The following is a 10,413-nucleotide window of genomic DNA, read 5'->3' on the forward strand; positions in this document are numbered from 1 at the left end:
ACTATTTTGGCAATGATTGGAGAGAAACAGGCATCCTTAGGGAATTTTGTCCTAAGTTGGGCCTCTAACACAGGCCAAGTGCCTGCATCTCTCCAGCGACTGCAGAGGAAGACACGGCTGAACAGCTCAAAGTCAGAAACCTAACTTCCAGATACATAAAGTTTTGGTAGGTGAATCCAAACTTAGAGCTCTGGTCCAGACAAGGGCATAAGTTCTAAGCACGAAACAAAGTAAAACATACAGAAAAAACCAATAAATTGGATCAAATCTTACTCAGCCTTCCCAAGAGTCCTTACCAATTAGCAGCCCCTTCCTCTAGTTGGGGAAACTACAGATGAGTGGAAATAGCCTGACTCACCCAAGGTCTTAAGCCAAAATTCCGCACACATCAAACTGCCCTTCCTCACCTTAGCTTTAAGACCGAGCCTCCTCAAACAACTTTTTGCCCAATATAAACATGTGGTGATTGTAAAACATGGAAATAAGCATTTTTAGCTGAGAGTACAGGGCCAGTAAGTAGAAGGGCACTCCTAACTGGGTATCCTTTTCACACCTAGCCTGGCTGTCAGATCCAAAGTGTGTGAGTTCACATCGCTCACCTTGCTTGCTGCTGAAAGTCCCAGACCGGTGAGTCTGTATTTTCTATTACTGAAGTGGTTATTGGAGCATCTGCACCAGCAACAGCAAATGATACACAGCTACTGGGTGCTGTTACTTCACGTTCTGTCAAAGGACTCCCTAAAATTACACAGAATTAAATACAGTTTTGTTATTAATAATGAAAAAAAAATAATCCAAAGGCAGCTAAGCAATTAAAAACAGATAATTAACAAAGAAATCCACCTCTAGGAAACACTCCTTGTCATTGGTGGAGCTGAAAATACTTTGTATTCACAATGGTAGCAAACATTACGTGAACCTTTTACAGAGCAGAAACTGGAATATTCAAGGGAGAAACGGAAAAATCATTTGCCCAAGATTATCTGAGAAGTCAGAGGCAAAACCAGGACTAAAACCCAGGTCCCCAGGACCCTGTCCCAGTGCTTGAGCTACCCTCTGTGCTGGACCACACAGTTTGGCAATCCTAGCTGCAAGCACAGAAAATACCCAGCGTTAGGAAAGGCAGTGTGACTTAACAGCTGGACTGCTGAGAGGAACCTCGCTTGTGTTGACTGAGTAAGAAAAAGCACAGTCGGTGTTAACGATACCCAAGGATTAATAAACTTTTTTATAGCCTCTATTAGTCCACCTCAGAAAGACTGAAATAAAGAAATTTAACAACCCTGCAAGGTAGAAACAAGTACCACTCTCTTATGTCATAAAGATTTAAATACAGAGGAAAAAGCAGTATATACAATTTTATCTCAAATTCTTGCTGGCTTCCCTCCCAACTTCTCCCACCGCCCTTCATAGCCATTGCAGAAGTGGGAGTTTGTGTTACAGATCAGTTGTCAGAGTTCCCTATATTTCCCCATGGTACATGCTTTGCGCAGGGATAGAGCACACGGAAAGTAAAATACCGGTCACTATTAAGTGCACACGTGCTCCCACCAGCCCTGCTACTGCACTAGCAGGAACTTGGAGAAGAAAGTCCAGTGTAGATGACTCCTTAACATTTTGGCCAAAACATCAAAGTTCATATTAGAGTTAAGGAGGGAAAAATCAATTGCCTTCATGTCCTAGTTCAGGAAGCTATAACCCGGGGCAGCAGGTAGGCTTTGCTGAAATTGTTTATAAGTAGCTTCAGAAAATACCATTTTTAATCTACGCATAAACTGGGCTTTTCTGATTGCCAAGCTAAGCGACGAGGATGACATTCACTCCGCGATGCACCACTGAAACCTTTACAAGACACCTTGTGTAAACACCGTTCAGGGCTGGAACCACAAGGATTTTCTCCCTCATTCATCCTGAAATAACTTGGGAAAAAGTTTGTGAGAAAACAGATAATGAATTAACTAGTCTGACTTAATTGGGTATGTTTGCACTTAGAGGCAGATAGTTTATCATCAGAGGAACACAAAGTCAAATTAAGGGATGGAGCGAGATGTTCCCCAGATGCTGCTGGGTATTATGGATTAGAGATTGTTGAATGAAAGCTGCAGAAATTATACAATCACTTGGACTGAATTATAGTTCAAAAAGGAGGAGAGATGCTTAGGGCCTCTTCCTTTCTGCATGTGACCCATCCTCCAGGTTTGGACCCTTTTAGTCACGTTCACATCAGTGAGATTAATTTGCTGCAGCATATCACAGTTTGTAAAGCTGTAGTAGCATTTCACTGCTTACAGAGCTGTGCAGATGGTGAATTTGTAGCTGGCAAAATCTGCTAGGAGAAATGGACTTAGCCAAGGGAAAACAAGGTCAGACTTTGCAACCAACTTTCACTCCATTATTACAGATTGTTTCCTCCTTTTTTGGCTTTCCAAGGACTCAGCATGTGGCTTTAGACTTTTCCAAGAGCTTACTGGCCAGAATGACCAAAACTGATGAGTATAAATCCGATTTAACTAATAATAATTCTCTTTTCTCCTGAAGTCTGATTTTCTGTGAAAATATGATTAAATGTGACTGATTTATAGTAGCTCACTGAGTTACTGCTCATTTATGCCTTGACCATGAGGATTTGCTTGAGAACAAGATTTTTTTTGTTACAATATCCATAATAACTTCAGTTAAAACATGCCCCACAAAACTCTTTGCAGTTTGATAAGCCTGTAGATCCGACAACTCAAACAGTGATGCATGCAATGTGAGCTCAACTTAGAGAAATGAGAAAGACCTGTCCAGACTAGCCCACCATCTCCTGCATGTAAAGGCAACCTAAAATTAGTCTTTGTAGTTAAAGGCAAAACCGGCATTTCTCAAGTGTTAGCTTGCTTTTCTTCTAGGAAAAGCCTATAACAGAAAGAATTGTTGGCCCTAATAAGAAAACTCAGCCATCTGTAAGATCAAACTCATCTCTGTAAGATCAAAAGAGTCTTACAGAGCCTGATTTAGCCTACCAACTCCCAATGCCTGAACTTTGCAAAGAAATTACACTTAGAAATACAAAGAAGTTACACTTAGAAATAGTAGTTTTATTCTGCTTTATAAAAGCAGTATTTGAAAGATGAAGTGAGAGAAGGAGTTGAGGTGTGTGACCTGCCGGTTCAGGAAGCAGGTGGTAAAATACAAGAGCTTTAAGCCTAGGGCACCTCCTGCATGACATGGTCTGGACTGCCATCATAAAATGATGATGGCTACCATAGATAGAAGAAAATTATCAGACATCTATTCCCTGGGGATGCGAGAACTGTACAGAAAAAGATGAAAAACATGGCAGGAAGAGGTTAGCAACTACAGATTAAAGTGACTTCAGTCCTTAAAAGGTGCATGGAGAATTCTGCTCTAATTGTTCGAAGCAGTGCTCAAAACAGTCAGAACTAAGTTAGAGAAGAGACTTGTTCGTTTGAACTTCTGCATTTTGTAGAACTTTTACATTTTTATAGAATTAATTTCATTTCTTTCCAACGAAATTTCGGCTATTTCTTTTCTCTATATTATTTGGAAGATGAAGAAGAAAACAGGAAAATTGACTTTAGACCACGAGAAATATGAAGAGGCTTGGGGCAACATTTTGTATCTTCATTCAGTTTCATGAAAATTGTGTATGTGAGGTAATTCTTCCAAAATTGCAGGAAGTTTATCATACATAATATACTGGACTGGAAATGTATTCCAGTCTTTTTATCTGTAACACAATAGTGAAATTGTTATCATGAAGGATGAAAATTCTTCTCAAAACCAGCTTATATAGCATTTGTTTCAGTGTATCAGTTGCTTCTCAGTTACTTACTTCTAAAAATCTCCTAAAATGATAAGTTGTTTGAAGATGGAAATATTGCAATGGTGTACACCACCAAAAGAGACCTCCTTTATCCCACCAAAAACTTTGCAGTAGCAAACAATGTCGCATCTGGTTTCCAAAGACTATGAATTCCAGAAGATTATAGAACCATTATAAAAAAGCTATCTATGGGGTTCAGTATGTATCAGAATTAGTTACACTTAAAGCATGGCTTACATTTGACTCTTAGTTGTGTTATCATGTCAAAACCACTGAACGTTCCTTTCTGGCATATCACCTGGACTGTGAAACAGTTGATCTTAACAGAGGCATTCCCAGTAAACTCACCTCAGGTCAGTTCCTTATTCCTATTTGTATTTAGGTAGCATCCAATGGCCCAAACAAGATCAGACCACTCCAAATGCTGAGCAAACACCAAGTGATCAAGTCATGCAGTGCTAGAGGTGCCCAAGGTGAAGGGTAGAGCACCTGATGTGCCTTAAAGGGTTTACTTCATCTTTAACAAAGAGATGCATTTACAGACTGCAACTTGAGGGAAAAACAAAAGGCTCCAAAACCTGCAAATTCACCAAGTGTGTAACATTGCTGCACATCAAGAACCAAACATCACCTGCTAGGAAGGAATATTTTAATATGCTTAGCATGAATTTAAAAGCAAGGAGCAATTCTTTGATGATCCCCAGCATAGTGACTAGCCACCGAATTGTAATTCCCACTCTAGAGAGCAGGAAGCAGTGTGTGAAGCCTGGGTGAGCTCCGACTGCTCTGCCCTTACATTGCCCTTCCTCACTGCTGTGTCTGGCAGCCTCCAGATAGCACGAGTAAGCCAGCTTTACAAATTGATTATATGCTAAAAATGCAAATTTGCAAGACTCTTTGAGATATGAGTGTCTTGGGGTTAAGTTATTCAGATAACGCTTAACTTCAGAATTCAGCTGTCATCTGTAACAGTGAACATTATAGTATTTATATTTGGGATGTTCTTAATAGAGATAGGCTGAATAGTTTAACCTCCTGCTTTCCCTGCCCTTATACAATGATGCAATGCTCTTGGGGTTACATTACAAAGCCAACTTCGAAACCCATCACATCCATTCACTGTGCTGGAGTAAGTTTGATGATTTGTTTTTTAATTGCTCCGTGCAGTACCTGTTATGAACAGAACCCAGAGGAGAAAAAAAACAAAAACCATGAAGAAAATAAGAAGGGTCATGATGTCACCTTTTAAACTTAGATGCATTGCTCTTTCCACAAGGATATTGACAGCAACTGTGTTTTCCAGAAATATCACATCTTCTTCTTGTGGTTTGCCATTGGTGACTTCTGAATTTACGATATCCAGTTTCTGACTCTGATTTTCAGAGACTTGCTGGCTCAGATCAGGGGCTTTCTCTGGGCCTTCATCTTCACTGTTGCTGTATTCCTCAGCACAGTGAAGTCTGCTGGGCAGAGCAGCAGAAGTGGAAGAAAGGACGATGTGAACACGTACAGCAGCTCCTGTTAGGTTTGCAGCATTGCATCTGAACAGTGGATAAACCCCTGCAAGAGAATTCACAACCAACCAGCTGAACAAGCCAAAGAAAAACTAAGATCCTGGAAAAGAGCTGGTCCAGTTCATGACAGCAGAGATCTCACATCAGATCAGCAGAATAAATTTTGATTTTCAATGTAATTTCTATGCAAGGTATCACCCAGCGTGCCAGTAGAAGTATCAGCTTGTAAAGGTTAAAAACAGTGACCAATCCCATGCCGGTAGAAGTATCAGTTTGTAAAGGTTAAAAACAGTGACCAATCCCCGAAATTGGTTACACCTTCATTTTCCCACTGGCAGCTCAGATGACTATTTTAAAGTGCATCAACTTCCCGAGAGCCCTGGGAATAGTGCCTCTGCATAATTTTATATACATATATGGAGAATACAACATATACACAGCATAAAAATTTGTTCTGACTCTAGTTCCTTCTCCCTTCCCCAAGCACACTCAAAAGAAGACCCAATAACCTGTCCACAAATCTACCTGCAAGCTGATGGCTGATGGATACCATGTAGATGACAGAAGCCTAAGTAACCGAATAAAGCAGAAGTTTCCAAGACCTTCTCAGTGCTTAGACATTTGCTCTGACTGCAGGCATTCAGCCTCCTTGAGAGACATTATTCTTACTGCTTCTCATCCTATTACGATGCTCAATTTGTAATTCTGAAGAAACATTCTTCATCAATCCACGTAGGCTAATTGCTCTCCCTATTACTGATCATTACCGCCAATTTTTCATCCACTTAAACTTGCTAAGTTTTGAATTCAGAGAAACAAGCATTTTAACCTTATTTATCTGCAGTGAAAGGAGGAGCTGAGAGTGTGTTGCATAGGGGACTAAACAAAGCTGCAAACGTTTTGCTTAAAGTGACTAGAGAAGTAACCAAACTAAAACATCAATAAAGAGGAATGAAACATGATACTGTTCTTTAGGAACTTACCACTAACACTTAGTGTCTTCCTTGACCTCTCTGCTAATGCTGCAAGGTCGACATAGGCAGATCCAATAAGACGATCTGTATCAAGTGGTCTTTCCACATCATTTTCTTTACCATATGCCCACCACACCTGGATTTCTAATTTCTCCTCTCTGAAGAACCAAAGCAGTCCTTGGCTCCTTCTGAGAGTCACCTTGTTTGGTTTCTTAAAGGTCACTGTAACATTCTTTGTGTCATCACTCAATTTTGGCCTCCGAAGCAAAGTCCACGTGGCTTCCTGATTATATAGCTTGTACCTGAGGTAGCAGTAAGTGCTTTTATTTAGGTCTGTCTGGCCTGCAAGCAGCACACAGTGGACTGGCAGCCATACTCTCGGGGTTGAGATGGTCACAGTCGCTGGATTGGGACGCTGCTCCCATTCGTCGCTATCATCCATGCTGTCTTCATGGCTCTCCTCGCTATTCCATCCCAAGAGCTTAGCGGCCTCCAAAACACGCTCTCTGTCACCCTGATGAGCAAAGGTAACAGAAAGTTCCAGTCCTCCCACAATGGCCTGCATGACGTTCGTGCAGTGCGAAGGCATTAGATCTTCAGATTGGGTAACTGGGTACCAGCCCGTAATACCTTCAGGAGAAAAGATCATAATTAGACTTACCCTACCTTTTAAAAACATCAGTAAAGAATTTTCCACTCTCTGGTCATTAGTCAAGGATCAGTACTTGAAGCGTTTATTTCCTGTGAAAGTCTGGAATTTGTCAAATGATTTCTAACCTGAAAAAGCAGCAAATATTTAGACCTCAGAAAACCTCACTGGCAGTTCTGGATCCCAAAGGCATTTTACTTTCCATTTCATTAACAACACGCATTTTACAACAAAACTATATCCCAAGAATCTCCAGTTATAAAATTAGGCATTCTCAGTTTTTTTTCCTCCTCTCTTCCCATTAAGAACAAACCCAAAACTTCACGTTCGAGAAAACTAGCCCTATACTGAGATTAAAGCAGAAATAACCAAGATGATAATGAAAACATTATCATTACAAGACTTTATCATCACAAACTAACACTAGATAGAGGAGATATTTTACATTTAGTTTAAAAAAAAGTTAATCCAATGGCTTTCTAACCTATCTAAGCCTTTGATTCCAGCTCTGACATCTCAAAAGCAATCATTGGTCCTCCACTGAACACTGCTACTCTTGGACTTTCCATCTTAAGGTAGAAAACAAATGGCACTGAATAAAATACTAAGGAGGTTAATATTCACTCAGCTACTATACATCCTACAGCCTGAAAACTGACCTTCAAACAACTGTATGAGTTTTCTAATACAGGATTTTTAATGAAGGCATGTGCAATGTCTGAGAGAACTTTGGTCTAAAAACAAACCAAACCAAACCCCCCAAAAATGGGAATGAAAATTATTTCAAGCAATTACTATAGCATTTACCCAGAATGTCAGCAGCATAACGCTGCTGTATTACCTGATCTTCTTCTCAGAAGGTCTCTGGTTGGAATCGTGACTGTCCCAAGAAGATAATCTCTTGATGCTCGAGCTGCCGATGTCTCAGTGGCTGGAAAATAAATCATTTTGCAAATACACCAAACTGGAACGCAAGATTCAAAAGTGATGTGAAAGAAAGCTGTATCACCTCAACAACAAATAGCTCAGCTGTCATACTGAAAACACTTTTAACCCACGAAAAAAAGGACAAAGTCAAAACAAATGGCCTAGTACACACCAGGTCGTGAGAAACAGGGGTGTGAACAAAACCTGTTTGTAAGCATTGCCACTGCATATTCATGACAGGATACCTGCTCTGAATTCACCACCACTGAATTTGGAGAAACTTTGGGAAATATTTCCATAGGTGAACATTAAGTAACTGGGTAGGAGCTAGTGGTCAGTTACCCAAACAGCATGCCACTCCTGACTTTTCTCCCCCAGGAGTAAAAACAGATATCATCTTTAGGTAAATTTTGTTTATAAAATAATTCTACAACATGTTGTTATGTTGTAAAAGAATCCTGCCTACCTCCCACAGGATCATTGGAGGATTTTAAGCTATCATTTCTCTGAACCTCCATTACCTCGTTCATGAAGTGGAGGCAAACAGGCGTCCAAGTACAAAGGCAGGGTGCTCCAAGAGTCAAGCACTATTACTGCTAATTACATTAGCTTTTCATTTAAAAGGTGATCTTGATCATTTGGAGTCTTAGAAACCTTAACTCTTTCCACAAGGGGAACAGTATCTACCAAAGCTTTCTCTGGAGACAGTTTAGGTAATTACATCTTTTAGCAACTGCACAGAATAGTCCCTGGACACGTTCATGGTCAGGTTGGCCGGGGCTCTGAGCAACCTGATCTAGTGGAAGATGTCCCGCTCACGGCAGGGGAGATGGACTAGATGATCTTTGGAAGTCCCTTCCAACCCAAACTATGTTATGATTCTATCAATAATCTCTCTTCTCAACTAAAAATTAAGGGGACTTGGTCATTCTGCAACAGCCTTCAGTCACTGTAATCACTTGTCCTCTTACCTGACTTGGTGCTCTGATGGTAGATAGAGAAGACAATATTGGCAGTCTGCAAGAGCTCCCCCAGACAAGAGGCTTCTCCACTACTTCTCTGAATGATGAGGTTACAAGGAAACTCTATGTGATGCTCAAACTCTGGGCAGAAAGTACAAGCCACAGCTCGTGTGTTGCGTCTCTCTGTCTCAGGTAGGAAGGAGAGGTGCACAGAGACATAAGCATTAACTCCCACACCTGCATAGTACTGGACCGAAGGGTTCTTTTGTGCCACAGCTCTTCATTTAGTATGTAAAAAGAAAAGAAGAAAGAGAATGAATATAAGGTACAAGGAATCTAGGAATCAACACAATTAAAGCAAAGGTTTCAAGTCTTCATGGTGAAAAGATGGGACAAAATAGTGAATGTTGTAAGTCAAAACAGATGTGGGTTCTGGCTGCATATTATTTTTCACCATTTTTTTTTTCACCTGAACATACTAGGAACAGATATGAAATGGTGAGAGTAACTATTACAAGGTCCACCACTGGTGGATGCGCTGTTATCATTGTCAGGATCTGAGACCAAAGTGGTTGAGAAAGTACTCAGCACCTCTAAAAATATCCCATACTGTAGAAAAAGCTGTAGGATAACTTCCCGGAGAACCTGCTCTAGAAGGAAGCAAAAGGCCAAGCCACATTATTTTTACAGACTAGTACTGACAAGCAAAAGGAGGTGAAATTAGCAGACAGAATTATTTACAAGTAAAACAGACCCAGGTATTACTCAGGTCATGCACCTGAAGGATGAGGAGTCTGAGGTCATTCCACTTTCTTAACTTCTCCAAGCACCATATAGTAGTGATCCTCATCTTACAGAGTCTACTTGAATTAAGATGGATCAGGAGCTCAGCAACACTGAGAAAGGGTCAGTGAGCACTGCTCTAGAATGACAGGAGCTGTCCTTCTCTTATGGAATTGACTCCTCTTCTAGCCCTTTCGTCCTTAGTTCTTGAAAATTGCATATTGGAACTAAGTTCAGGTGATACCATGCACTTAGAGCAGCAGCCTTGTGGTGAAAAGGAACGTGTTTCATTTACTAGTTTATCGATGTTTCCACAGTGAAATTCAAGAAAACAAATCTCAGCTAGCTTTTAAATAGCATCAGTAACACCAGGATCCAATGCCCAAATAGGGACCACTGTATATCAGCCAATTTTTGTATCCTTTGGTGTTGAAACAAGTGGAAATGTAGAAAAAAGTGCTTTTACAATCTTGATCCTTCCGCAGAATGAATGCTACCACGCTGTACTGCAGCTTAAGGGACAAAGATAACCACTGAAGTTCTTTAGAAAGTTATTTTCACTTCTGATCAGAACCCAGTTTGAATCTCGGTCTCTGCAGAGAGAAAGTTGGTCAGTTATAATTTGTTCTAATCTAATGTCTCAGCCTGCTGCCTCCAGATAAAGCTATTTTAAGAGAAAAATCTTTCTTTTTGAATTAGGCTTTACCTAGCTGCTGCTTGCAAACCAGCTGCTCTGTGTATTTGTACAGAAAGAGAAACAGCTTGAGTAGTTATT

The 10,413-nt window shown here is 40.4% G+C and overlaps 1 protein-coding gene across 1 annotated transcript in view; it reads right to left on the reverse strand.

Annotated features, from left to right (window-relative positions):
* C2CD3 (C2 calcium-dependent domain containing 3) overlaps positions 1–10,413 on the reverse strand; it is a gene marked incomplete at its 5' end in the record, with an annotated part of 37,996 nt that overhangs the window by 17,723 nt on the left and 9,860 nt on the right. The window contains 6 exon segments of the mRNA XM_009701585.1: positions 600–738; positions 5,072–5,389; positions 6,327–6,947; positions 7,808–7,897; positions 8,865–9,133; positions 10,345–10,413. The exon segment at positions 10,345–10,413 is cut by the window's right edge and continues 17 nt beyond it. Coding sequence (XP_009699887.1) covers positions 600–738; positions 5,072–5,389; positions 6,327–6,947; positions 7,808–7,897; positions 8,865–9,133; positions 10,345–10,413 — 1,506 coding nt within the window.

Source organism: Cariama cristata, unplaced genomic scaffold (assembly GCF_000690535.1).
Source record: "Cariama cristata isolate BGI_N322 unplaced genomic scaffold, ASM69053v1 scaffold8046, whole genome shotgun sequence".
In the NCBI taxonomy this organism is placed as follows: Eukaryota; Metazoa; Chordata; class Aves; order Cariamiformes; family Cariamidae; genus Cariama; species Cariama cristata.